Raw genomic sequence first — 14251 nt, 5'->3', positions numbered from 1 at the left:
ACCTGTGGCAAATTCAATACCCATACACAGAATATGTAAATACTCATTAGATCAATATTTGGTTATGCAATTTTCTGACACACCCGTGCTTTTTCCCATCACTATCAAAATGTCATCTAAGAACTCTGGAACTAACTCTTTTGCTGTTGTGTTTTTACGTGAACAGGAGTAGTTCGGGTCATACTTTATAATGTCAATTTGTGAAAATGTCCATAAAAACATTTTGATAGAACATGCTCCTTAACTTGCTCAAACACACGGCTCGAGCTGCAGGAGGAAACATGGTTTGAATAAGGGGTGGGGAGAGATGATAGATGACATTTATCAAATACTTAATAAACAGGATACATCTGTTTGCACAGCCATGCCACAGATCAAAGGTCCATTTTTCTGTGTCAGTGCAGATGCTTAAATTACCCTCACTAAAAAGAAGCTGAAGATTGCTCTCAGACAACAAAATGGCACTTGGCATTGTAAACACATATTACTGCAAATAATACAAAAGCACCTGATGAGTGCCAGATGGAAAGAGTGTCATAAGAAAAAAAACCTGTCATTCATTTTCATACGCTATACCAGGATGCAAACATACATCTCTGTCACATGGGAGACGTGTCATTCGGTTGCCACTGTCAGGCTGTCATTTGTGTTGCTGATAACACACTGTGTGGTCAACAACAGACCAGTGTTTATTTTAACAGCACTCTGCGGAGCTGTTCGAAAGTGCATCACGTGGAGAGGCACACAGAGAGGGTGTGTCAGGTGTCCTAGCTGACATGGGCACTGTTTGGTCATCTGATAGCTGAGCCCGTAGACCACATAAAGGAAACCGGATTCTGCGAGCGTGGTTGACTCCTGAATAATTCACAGATGGGCCACAGAGGCAGCTTCTTATCCTCACCGTTAGCGCCAAGCTCAGGTGAACTATTCAGAACACTGCTGAGAAAAAAAAAAGCATGATTGTCAGCCATGTGCATTGTTGTGGAGAGGCACTTTCACCTCTTGTTGCTTGTGCCATCCATGATAGGCGTGCAACATGTGACTGAACAAGAAAAGATGGCACAACAGGTATTTTCTTTTTTTCCGATAAGTCCTGTGGAGATGGCTGAGCAAACATGTGGTCAGTTCAACACAAAACAAATAAAGCTTAATAGTTTGTGACCATCACTTTTCAGTCATCAATTCTGTTATCAAAAATAATAATAACAAAAATAATAACCGATAAAGCTGCAGTGGCTTAAACTTCATCCAGCCTCCAGTGACTTATAAAGGAGCAGAACAACAGAACGGTTTCCTCATGTGTGAATGAAAGGTGCATACAAAAGCTTGCTCTTGTGTTCACGTTGATGTCCCTATAATTTAGGACAATCACTACTGAGGGAAACAAGTGACTGTTTCACATTCAGGAGTTTGAAATAATGCTGAATTTTAAGTTACATTAAGTGTTCATACATACTATTAAGTCACTGGCATTTATAATACACACACACAGACACACACGCACACACACACACACACACACACACACAGACATACACACACACACACAGCTATGATACACTTCTTCTAATGTTACGATTATTAAGTCATATAAAGACAATTTTGTACATTCTCTAATGCTTTCAGAAATGCAGATGGACCCGCTTTTCCTCTCCTGAATGCAAAGTGAGTGATAAAAGCAAAAAAAAAAAAAAGCATAAAAGTGCCTCTTGAATCCAAATTAAAATGCTAGCTGAGTTAATGCTATACAGTGGGTGGACAAGGATTTGCGCCCTTTGCTTCCCTCCACTGGTAAAAAAAAAAAAAAAAAAAAAAAAAAGAAAAAAATTAATTCACAGCACATAGGACTGTCTGTTAATAATGTTTGTGCTATGCAGCTCTCATCGCTGGAATATGGATTGTACTTTGGCAAGGTGAGCCGATATCCCAAACGAGTAGGTCTATCCTTTCTATTCACCTAAGCTTTCAAAAATCTCTGCTCTTACCTCCCACCTGGTTTAAACCTTAATCCCTTAATACATGTTGCGTCCTTAGAATAGCTTAAATTGCAATTCTTGTGAAGTCCAAAAAACGCAGGATTACTTTGCATTAAGCAACTCTTCACCGTGTATGTGTGAGAGAGAGTACAAACTGCAAAGGGTTAACGGCAATGTCAGAATCTCCTTCAGAAGTCACGATGGGGTCAATACAATCAGAAATATCTGAAGCAGAGTAATTATTGGAGCTTGGCTGTAGTCGAGGACGAATGAAAACAAGTCTGTCTTCTTGGCATTGGCAGGCCTGTCTTTCAAAGTTCCCTGATACGGTGAGATTCTCATCAAATTAACAGTCCCTGCAACAATCTAGATGCACAGGTATGTGCAGTATCAGATACTGTATATGACCTGCACCGAGCATTAACGGATGAGACAGATGGAAGATGCAGATCTACGGCTGAACACGTCAAACACATGTGTTTTAAGTAAAGTCAAGGCTTGTGAGTTTCATCATCTCTCCATTTTAATACAGGTGAAATGAAACAAATGCAACAACCCTGTTTACACACGCTGCCTCAGGTGAGCACCTCCCTGTAAATGGCGGCTAAAATGATCCTACAAGTACTGTAAATGCGTGGGGTAAGAGTTACGTATCGTACACAATGTAGGTCACTTAAAATAGTATGTCACAAGTAAATAACTGGATTACAGGCCAGTGACAATGAGTTGCAGTGCTGTCAATTGCAACACACCAAAAGGAGAAAGAATCTTCAAACGTCACATGCACCACAACCCCAAAACAGCAGACATATGTTAGATCTTTTTTTTTTTTTCTTTTTTTTTTTTTTTTTTTTAATTCTGGCCTTGGAGACCTGCCATAGAGATATAAAAAGCCCAAATGAGAAACAGAAAGTCTGTTAATGTTTCTGTCCTTTCAGCCACAAATTATCTCAGAACAGTGTTGAATGAAAGTACAAACAAAGGTGGATGAGTGTAAACTCCAGCTATCTCAGCAACCGTTCCTCACCATATCCCATATAACCTCTTTAATTATTTTCAATATTTACACTGATGTACACAAAATACACTCAAAAAGGAGATTTTTTTTTTTTCTAGTTTTCTCTCTGTGTTTAAATCCTCTTGTACCTTCCGAGCCATCAGGAAAAAAAAAAAGGGAAAACCTGTATATTAATAAAAAAAGAATGTTCTCTTGGAGCATCTGTGTTTATTCCCCCGTGGTTTTATCAGCATGTTCCTATTCAGGTGCATCCCAGGACACGTAACAAACGGGTGCGGTTGATATGGTGGCGCAGCCTAAGCCAGTTCCACTTTTCACATTTCAGTCAAAACCAATGACATTTTGACTCCAAATAAAATCCAAATGCTTTTTTCTTTTCTGTTTCAAATCAACTGATTTTATTGATCAACAGGCAGACGTGGGACAAGAAACAAAAAAAAGGTGTAACTGGGCAGGGCTATATAGGAGGTGGTAACTGTCATGTTCATCACGTTGTTGTTCTTTTTGATATCATTATCTTGGTTATTATTTTGTTACAAAAACAGTGGAGCGCCATCCCGTGATGGCGCTGTTTCCTGATCGACTGACGCATGGAGGGTCTTGTTGATGACTGGAGAAGGCTTGCAGGATTGTGGAAAGTGTGTGTTTGTGTGTGTTTCTGTGTGCATGTGTGGATTATGTGGATGTTGCGTAAGAAGGGCAAGTGTGCGAGAGTGTCTTGGATGAGCGGTTTCACGTCAGTTCCACTGTCACTGTGAGGACAAATGCCATCCACGTCAGTCCGAGCACGTCCGTGCGGGAGGCTCCATCTACAAACACACAAAGAAACAGTCGGTCAGATGGACACGTTCCCTCAGTCTTCTATTTATCATATCAGCAGCATCATTTCTAAATCAGTGTTGTGATGCATGAATCCCATTTTTCATAAACTCGTAATGCAATGAATGTGATTTAGTGAAATAACCTGATATCATAATTTCATTGGTTGCTGTAACGTATCCCACAATGCCTCTGTTTACTCCTGACTGAGCATTATGATATTTTGCTCAAACTAGTGCTCATCATGGCCAAATAATAATATCGTATTCTTACATAATTTTGGTATTTGACAACAACAATAAAGAAATAAAATAATAAAAAAACGTACAACATAAATATAGTCAGACCTCTTACTAATGATCTACACTATAGTATCTTTCAATGTGACAGACTTTAACTGTACTTGTAACATACAAGTGACTTATAATAGTGAGAGTATTTAACCTTAATGTATCAATGTATCTATTCAAACTGTGTGGTAAGTTGTTCCAGTGCTGTTTCTTGAACCACAGGTGTGGTGATTTGATGGCAGTCCTGCTCTGAGAGGATAATGATCGCGACACAACCGCTCTTTTTATACAGTACATTAATTGAATTAATTGGAAATATACTCTGTGGGGTTCTTTGAAGTACACAATGATGATATACAGTGAAGTGCTACCACTACACCAACAACTCCAGCCAAGCCCCTACATGCATTTTGGTGCAGTTTATTTCATTCTTTCCACATATTTGAAGAATCTTCAGATATAAAAATGGAGCGATGAGGAGTGAAACCCTGCTTCTTTTTCTTTTTTAATGTTTTGAACTTGTTGTGCTGAGGCCCACAGCAGGGATACTAGATTATAGAGGAGAGATCAGCAGAGACACCAGCTTTCTGCTGCTATTGTTTCCTGTTACTCTCTCTTGGATATGTTACAGAGAGGACTGTGGAAGTGGAGCTGCCGTGGGAGGAAAGCTGTGACTGACTGTGGGTGTGGCTTTGCTGACATAACCAACAGTTAGTCTAGATTGTGCCAATACTGTGGCTACACCAACAATCACAATCACAATTTGAGCCTGACCGCATTGGGGTGTGGCTGGACTCATTAAATTCAAAATTTGATCTGGCAGTGGTTAGAGCTGTCAGGTGATGCAGTCCAATGAGTCTGGATGATACAACGTTTCCTGCACGCTGAGAAAAGTTGGTTCTGTTATTATGAGTTGGATCATGAATAAAATATTCATGTTTGCCAGGGCTGTTTAAATTAAACTATCAGGGTTTCACGCAACTCCCATGAATGTAAGTCTCCACAGAACAATATAATCTGACATTTTATATAACATAATACATATTCCAATTCTGTTCGTGAAAGTCATACAACCTTAGATAACAAGTGGATCTTCTCAATAAGTACTTCATTTCATTCTGTAATGGGCTCATCCAACCATAAGATCATCGTCTGAGGTCCCCTTCCAGTCTGCAATCATAGATGCAAGTCGCCCAGCCATCTGTTTGCCTGTTTTTGGCTCAGACCTCAATGCATTTCTGCCAACCTGATTTTTTTTTTTTTTTTTTTTTTTTTAGACTACTGGGACTGATTTCTGAGGCAACATGCTCTTTTTAATAAAGGATGACTCTGCCTCAGGTGTGTTGGACCTAAAATGCCAGATGAAAACACAAGGCTTTCTTTTTGTATGTGTCTACATGACTACAGAGACGCTTTAAGACAAGTTTGCTGCCTTTATTAAATTCAAATTATTATTATTTTTTTTTTTTGCTGTGGCCAGTAACAGCTGTTGTACTCCTACCAACCTGGTTCCCGTCTCTGATCTGACCTCTGTTCTGAAAGACGATTTAAATGAGAATTCTGCATAGCACTGTGAAAAAGACAGCTCGACCATGTCTGCCAAAATATAAAAAATAAATAAAAAAATGTTGAAAATGCAGTTTACTTGATTACTTGCTCTTATGGTTTTGTCATTTTTGACTCAATGAATGCATTACACCCGTCTGGACGTTTTTTAGTTGTAATGAATTTTGCTTTGTGATTGCACAACCGTGTCTCAGCCAAGATGATGCGCTTCCCACAATGAGATGACAAACCCCGAACTTTTGACACTTCCACCAGCTCAGGCCGACAGGTAGAGTATAATGTGGCAGAAAACTTGTCACATTTTTGTCCTCAATTTCACTCATCTGAAATTCAGTTCATTGCCATACAGTGCAGCTTGACAAGTTGTCTGTGAGATTGGAAATCTGACAAAGATGAATGAAGATAACTCCTCGCTGGGAAGAGTAGTTTTCTGACTGACTGACGGGGGTGGTCTTCCCCATTCGCACTGAACGAGAAGTTGGGTACTAACCCATTAAGCGAAGGGGCACGTGTGTGTGTGGTGACCTGTTGGGACCGTGTTGTACACCAATTTGACTTGCATGCAAGGCATGTCTGCGCATCCATGCTGACCTGATTCTGTCCTTGCTGTGACACACCTGCTCCTGCACTTACCATAGCATTTGCATATTCAGTTTTGCATCCCTAAGATACGACTAGCTGGGGTGAGAATGGTAGAGGAAGAGAGGGAAGAGGGGAGAAAAATCCAAGAGCGATAAGGATGAGAGACCAATACATTGAGAGGGGGAGAGAGGACGAGGGACAAAAAAATTGGGGTGGGGGTGGAGGGGGGGGACACCAATGTCAGACTACAAGACTGTTTAAATCTCCTCTGACTAGGCCAGTTCAGCTTAAAGACAGCTCGGCTCGCCATCTGCTTGGAAAGCTGTTCTCACTGTACGCTGGGACAAACATGGGCGTCACACATAGGCACTAGGGATTATACACCATGCAATTATACCATTCCAATACATTTTCCAGTTCATCAACAACAACCCACTGCAAAAAAACTATTAGAATACAGGTGTTTTATTGCCTCACGGTACAGAAGTTACAATCTACATTTAGTGCACATCACTAACATGGAGAAGTCTTTCACTAATAACTATTAACTGCACATTTTTGTGGATTGATCTCGACATGCTGCTACATTATAGCACTTCATAGAGCCAGCAGGCTTGCTTATATGAACTAATCTACATGAGCTATTAATGTGTCTCCTCTTATGGTTATTAGCATCCTATAGATCCTATTTCCATAGGATCCCACTCTGATTTCAGACTATGTGAGTCTTGGACCAGTTCATACACCAGAAGCCCATTTAACAAGATACCAGACACTGGCTGTTTACCCAGAATTGAATCTTTTTTTGCAGAATAATCTACACTGATCATAAAGCTTGAGTGCCTGAAAGTCTGCATCAAAATCAGAGATTGTGAGCCAGGCTGAAGAGGAAAATAGGAAATATAAATGTGATGGAAAGGGGACAGACAGAATAAATGAGAGCGAGGGAAATAAGGTGGTGAGAAAAAAAAGGGAAAGAGCTACCAGAAATGGATGAAACGGGGAGAGAGGTTGGCACTGGGAGACGGAAAGTAAGTATGAAAAGTCAGAGAGGAGGGAAAGAGAAAACAGACAGAAAGATTGAAGTACAAAGAGAGAGGGAGTGGCAGAAAAAAGGGAGAGATGGAAAGGTTGTTGTCACAGCCCTGCGGCTTCTCCTGACAATTCCTCATCTTTACATATGATAATCTCAGAAGCCGCAAATGAGCCACCACTGCACATATAAAACACCAATAATCTCGCACTCAACCAGAAGTGACAGGCTCCGTTAGTCACCGGGAGAGGCTTGTTGCTCGCTGCTACTGAACATCGGCAAAGATGAATCCTGACTGAATCACTCTCTCACGCAGTCTATCTGGGGCAACGCATTCAGGACAGAATGAGAAACATCCACCTGTCAATACGTTGAATGTTAAAACCGCAGCCCTCCCCCAAAAAAAAAAAAAAAAAAAAAGAGTTTGCCTCTCTGATCAGTGCCAGGTTTCTGCACAAATTCTCTAACTGAACAGACTGCAGTGTCACATTTTGTTCTCATATTACATACAGCGTCTCTGGAAATGTGATGATCGGGTGATACAGCAGGAATCATGAGATGCATTGTAATGAACACACACACACACACACACATTTATATATTTCTGTGGCAGAAATACTTACTGTTCTGATTCTGTGTGTTTTTCATCATGCTTGGATTTTCTGTTGGAAAAAAGAGTGAGACGATCAATCAGTGTACTTGTTACTGAGAGAGTGAACGACTCACTGAAGGAGGGAATTAATAAGAAGATAAAGAGCCTGAAAAGGAGAAAGAAAGACAGAGAGAAAGAGAAAAATTGTAATCTCTGACAGAGGTTATGGCTTTCTAATGAAGCTGAACTCCAAAGTTCCTGAAGCACACGCTAAATGGCACATCCCCAGTGAGAAAGAGTGGGCCTGCTAATGGAAGTGGGAACACAGAGCGCTGCACCAGAACAGCCGGGACACTTTTTAGCAACAGTGAGACCAGGCAGCTACAGCAACAGTGGCCAGACAAATGTGGGGAAAGGTGTTTGGAGAGAAACTGACTCCACCTTTAATAAGTTGTGGCGATGTCTACGCTGCACAATACGCTCTAACAATGTATTTCCACAGTTCTCAGGAGGCATAAAGTAATTGCAATGGAAGAAGCAGGCGAGCTTGCAGGAGAATTAGCAGCACCCCTGAATTCCACTTTGTGAGCTATTTTTGGATGGTAGACTTGACATATGAAAAGGTGGAAGCTACATATGCAGCACAGTGTGAAACTTTTCTGGTCTCGCCGGTCCCTCTGGTCTCACTGCAACCATTACCATAGCAGCTCCTCGGAGAACACAGAGAAATTAGTGTGTGCACTTTGCATATGCACACTTGTGTCTGCCTGCCCCTGGAAATTTGCATAAGCATACATATCTTTTGTTGTTTCTGCATGTGTGTGCAGTTTGGGTGTCTGCCTGTGTGTGTCACTGCCCGGCTCCTCAGTGCTGACTCACTTCGCAGTAATCTCAGAGGGTATTATCACTGAGGGTGGCTAAAGATGTACATCATCAAGACGTGAGCGCTGCTCGTCGACAGTGTGTCTCTATACCAAGCTGTCATTATACTCTATTATTCCTGATGATGTATATTGAACACTTTGCCAAGTGAGCAGAGCCCCCAAATACTTCTATCTCCTCGCCCTCGGCAGAGAGAGAAGTGTCTCATCTCAAGGCCACAGGGGACGGTGCCAAGGTCACTTAATCACCATTTACTTCCCCTAAGCGTGAGTGGAAGCAATCTACAAGGAGACAAGCAGACAGATGGGCCATAGTAGGCACGTAGCCGATGACACCTGAGGGTGCATCAGGGTGTTAAATAGACATTAGTGCTCTTCCTACCAAAACGCCTCCCAAGGTAACGCCTCCCTAAAGTGGCACTTTCCCCTTAAAGTGGCTTCTTATTAGACCCGCCCAGTACTTTGTACATTTGTGACATACTTTATTAAATCCTGTTCACAGAAGTGTTTCAGGCAGGAGGATTTAAAAAAAAAAAGAAAAGATGGATACAATATCCTTTGTTTCAGAGTCGATGAAGTATGAAAATGGTGTCGACCTGATTTACGGTAATAGGGCGCTCCAGGGCTGAAGTGCATACGTGTGCACACCACACATATTTCTGCATTTATAAAAAAAAAAAAAAAAAAAAAAAATCCTCTCTTGCGTGACTTGACTTCTGTAGGGTGCAAGTGTCAAAAGCCCTCTTTAGACAAGGAATGTGTAACACTGCTGGCTTTGTCTATCTATAGTAATGTCCTCTGGGCTTTCAGACATAGTTCTCTGTCAGGTAAATGTTCCGTTATTACTCTATTCAAACATGACAGAGCCATTATGGATAGACCTGCAACGCTTGTACAATATTTTAGATCTGGTATGCAGGAAGGATTGGTAGCACTGCTGAGGGACAATGGTGGAAAATTATAACATCAAGGAAGAAGTGTTCTGTTCTCTCACAGTCTGCATCAATTATGGATTTTAAAACTTATTTTGTACTTAATCAAAGACCACTGCGAGTGCAAAGAGAGGCTTATCACTAGTGGATCCTCTAACACAGGGCTTCCCAACCTGGTGGCCCGCGAAGGTATTGCAAATGGGCCGACAAATCATTTGCGAAACAGTCCAACTTTGGTGAAAAGACGTAATTAAAAAAAATATAAATAAAAATAAATAATCTGTATATGTATAATAAAAATGAAAGGACCTTTAAAAACATAAAAAATTAAGAACTCCTTTCATTGTTTTTTTTTCTTTACTCATATTAAGGTCTATCACTGTGATGAACCAATGACAAGAACTTATACTTGTGTGCTATCTCAGTCTGATTGTGTGGCTAAACAATTACATCCACGGCAAAAACTGGAGCATTAAAATAGACAGCTGGTTAGCAACAGGATTAAAAGGAAAGAGAGTCAAGAAACAGATGGTGAATCGACAAAACAACAAAAAAGAAAAATTGAGCCTCCCTTGCTTTCAGATCAATCCTGAATGTTCGATCGTTAGCATTAAAGTAAAAAAATGCTCTACGAAGGCATTATTTGGCCTCCGTATTATTATGGATGAAGTCGTGTTGGAAGTGATTGCCACTGTGACTTTTATGGAGAAGCGGCATGTCACATTGCCATCACATTTACGTAAAGTACATGTCTGATAAGGGCCAACACCAATTTAACTGTAGCACTACTCATTTAATTAAAACACCCTTCACTGATAGAGATCTCTGAAGAAGCCCAGAACAGCAGATCCCAGTTCTTCCACGAGTGTCCAGGGTAAACAGATCCAGAGGAGCAGCACACACGGACATAACAGAGCCTGTAAGCAATCCAGCTCCCACATCAACACCAGTAAATGAACACCTTCCAGGTTCCAGTGAACATGTTACTTTGGTTTGGCCATTGAACAAAGTGCTTTTCTAACACTGTCAACAACAAAGGTCCTTTGATTCCATCATGGGCCTTTGATGCCTCTGCTGGCGGTTGGTGTTTAAGTGAGAGAGCACAAGACGTGCCATTGATGGAATAGTCACTGAATCCCTTGCGAGAGAATAGTTATCCTCACTAAGTGCAGCCTTAAAAGGAATGTGTTGTTGAGCCAATTAGAGATACAATCTCTTATTAATCACACACTTAGCTGCATTAATGATTCATACCTAAAAGCGGTCACATAAATCTCTTAAGTATTTTCCAGAGATACTGTAGATACATGAAATGAATTTTGTAGAATTATATAATTTTCTGTGACATTTAACTGTGTAATTGTATAAGTGTTTCAGATAATTCTTGCGGAGCCAAGTTGAACAGTCAAAAAAAAAAAAAAAATGTTTCATATTCATCATCTTCTAAATAATTAATCAAACTTGAATCCAATTTCAGTTTAACTGCAAGTGTAGTGGCCACTCCAGAACGGGGCGATGAGCATGTCGGGGAGCTGAGCGTACATACCGAAGACTATGAGGCGAGTGTGCGTATCCGTGGAACCCAGAGGATTCTGGGCCGTGCAGCGATACATGGAGCCGTTGAGCTCGGCGGGCACTCTCTCCAGAATCAGCTCCTTCCCCTCTCGCTCAGTGCTGCCATCTAGCAGGCGGCCCCCCACCCGCGTCCAGGTGAAAAGAGGCTCCGGGAACACCTCATTCTATCAACACCCAGCGCCGAGATGGGATGGAGAGGAAAAAGAAAAAGAAAAAAAAAAAAGGAAAAGAAAGGAGGGGGGAAAAAAAGGAGAAAGAGGGAAAGTGGGGGTGAGAAAGAGAGTGGTGCAGAGACAGTCTGTGAGTCTCAGCCAAGAGATTAAGAGCAAAGGATACATGAATAATACAAGCTCCAATTTTTTCCCCTAATGCAACGGCAAGTTAACAACATGCATTAATAATCAACACTTCACTTTACAACAGTTTTTTCCCCCCCTCACATTTTTTTAGCCCTCCAGAGAGCAATCCCCTCATTTCCAATTTAAAAATATAACCATCCATGAAGCAGCATTTCATTCATACCAGTGGGTTGACATGTTCATAGATAATACGAGGACACAATAAGAGGACGAATCCCTTGTACGATTCCCCCTCTGAGCTACAAGGTTTTGCTTCTTCCTCCACGCACCGCAATCCTTCCTTGAAACACACACTGCACCACATACACATATGCAGTCTACAGGCACACACCACACACACACACACACACGCACACAGTTTATCTCCTCCGCCATCCATTTGATATACTTCTGGAATAAAAGACCCTGGAATACAATTCAGCAGAGCAAGGCTTTCAGTGCAAAAAAAGGGGTTTGCAGCACTCTAGCCTCATGTCAAAGGAGAGAGCGTGTGTCATTGGGACATCAGAGGTACTTGACACAACAAGATAGAGGGATTTATCTATTCGCAAAGAAATGAGTAATTTGAGATCGGAGGTCTGACCTCATCTTTTGTGACAAACACAGTAAAGAATAAATTTGGAGTAAAATCAAGGTCCTCCTTGTGCTGTAACTATTGTAAAAGTTTACTTCTCATTTTGGTCAAGTTTGGTTCACTCAACTTGGTTGCAGAGGTGAGTGAGCTCAGAGATAGCTTGTTTATTTGAGTGAGGTGAATCAAATCAGAGCCAAAAAATTCACCTGGTGTAACTTCAGCCAAAATACTGTTCATAACAGTTTATAGTCCATGAAGGAAGAGCTGAATAAAAATCAGTCCACACCTCAGTTTACCCTTGCTTCATGGTTTTTCAAACACAGGGGACTGCTCACTGTCAACATCCCTCCCCACTGACTCAAAACTGCACATTTTGTTCAAATGATATCATTATCACATGCAAACAAACCAAACACTTCAGAGTTCAGATAAAACATGCTTGGCATGAGAGTGCCCTTAACAGCTTGAAGTGACCCACTGAAATAGTTTGATAAAGTCAAAGTCATTAACGTACTAGCTTGTAACTGTGATGAAGCTGCTGTGAACTGTGCTGTGAAATCCTTTTTAAATAAATGTTACCGTTACTGAATGAGTTCTCCAGCCTCTGTGTTTAAATCATGACAGAGGTTAAATTAGTTAGTAGATTGGGACGGGCTCGTGGGAAAAGGTCACATTAAGATTAAAAAACAAAATAACAAACAAACACTAAAAGGGTTTAAGTGAGACCTTCCTGTCACACAGCCCCAAGAGCCTTTGAAGTCCAAATTAAAGAGATCTGTGCAGTGTGCCGCTGAAACCATCATTGCCCTATTTAATCTCATACATAAGGCAACTAGAAAAGGGAATACAAAATAAAATCCAAACTGTAGGATGATTGTCCTTAATAAATTCCTCAGACAATAAACCAGGAGGGGAAACTGGCATCTTATTGTATCAGAAAGGCGGGAGGCAAAATTATCAGTCTTGACACACAATCTTATCTACTTGTGAAACCCTAAAGCCCAGGCCCAGTGAAGGATAAGGGAAATTTACTTTCTGATCAATCTCCACTGATGCCTGTGCTGCCGAAGGCTCCGTCTGGCTGTGTGCCACACTCAAGCCTGTTTATAAAAACCAGTCTTTACACTGTTCAAAGAAAACCTTAAAAAAAAAAAGAAAGAAAAAAAAAAGCAACTCAAGGTCATTGGAGCAGACATGGGCACATGGCAGTATCTGTGCAGTTTGGTGCACAGATACTGCAACATTCATTTTACTTGGAAATATTTCAAATATAAAATCAAATAACAAATCTGACTCATGACAGAGATTCCTGAAGCAGTGACCAAGAAAAACACAGGTGATTCGTGCTATGGGCCATTAGCATGTCGCTATATCAGGATTAGTCCTATCCTCTCCACCTGACTGGCTCCAGCTGCCTGGCTTCAATGTGTCATCCCTGTCAAACAGATCAGGACCGTCCACAGGCAGTTCACTCTGGGGATACGGCTGTTTTTTGTCAGGGGATGACAGTGACACAAAGACAATATTTTTTGCTGTTACTTTCAGCTCCTTCTTTGGGATTATGGAGCAAAAAGTCTGAAAGCAGCAAAAATGACACTGAATAGCAAAGTTGCCAGCCTGTTGACTAAAGCCCGGTTTATACTTCTGTAGGATCGACACATAAATCTACGCTGTAGGCTACGCAAGTTGCCTTTGCCGTTCGGTCTGTGTTTTGCAACCGCCAAAAACACTAGTTGGTGGCGGGGTTCCTATGCCAATGTGTGTGTACTTCAAACAATGGCTACTGAAACTGAGCGGATTGTATTGTTGAGTTGGAGAAAATAAATGTTGAACAATAGCTACTTTTACTGAAATGACTGCAACGCAGAAAAGAGAGAAGACATCGGACGAGATGGTGTGTTGATTGAGGCGAAGGGTAAGCAGATACAGCGTTGATTCAATGAAGAAATATAAACTAGGCTTCAGAATGATGGACATGGACATCAGATAGATCTGATAGACTTTAGATCATACCATTTGTAAATAAATTGACTTTGATTATTTGTTTTAGTTTA

At 41.0% G+C, this 14251-nt stretch overlaps 1 protein-coding gene across 3 annotated transcripts in view; it reads right to left on the bottom strand.

Moving 5' to 3' along the window:
• Positions 1–2829: 2829 nt before the first annotated feature.
• The window catches only part of LOC111233590 (immunoglobulin superfamily member 21-like), a 173185-nt gene continuing 161763 nt past the window's right edge, over positions 2830–14251 (bottom strand). For all 3 annotated transcript variants that reach the window (XM_022761444.1, XM_022761446.1, XM_022761445.1), the window contains 3 exons: positions 11236–11428; positions 7908–7946; positions 2830–3803 (listed from right to left, as the gene is read on the bottom strand). In XM_022761444.1, the coding sequence (XP_022617165.1) occupies positions 3727–3803; positions 7908–7946; positions 11236–11428 (309 nt within the window). In that variant the 3' untranslated portion in view covers positions 2830–3726. The remainder of the gene's footprint in view (positions 3804–7907; positions 7947–11235; positions 11429–14251) is intronic.

The sequence above is a fragment of the Seriola dumerili genome, unplaced genomic scaffold (genome assembly GCF_002260705.1).
Source record: "Seriola dumerili isolate Sdu_G_001 unplaced genomic scaffold, Sdu_1.0 BDQW01000409.1, whole genome shotgun sequence".
NCBI lineage: Eukaryota > Metazoa > Chordata > Actinopteri > Carangiformes > Carangidae > Seriola > Seriola dumerili.
Note: the sequence above shows the minus strand (reverse complement) of the source record. Positions and strands in the feature narration are given on the sequence as shown.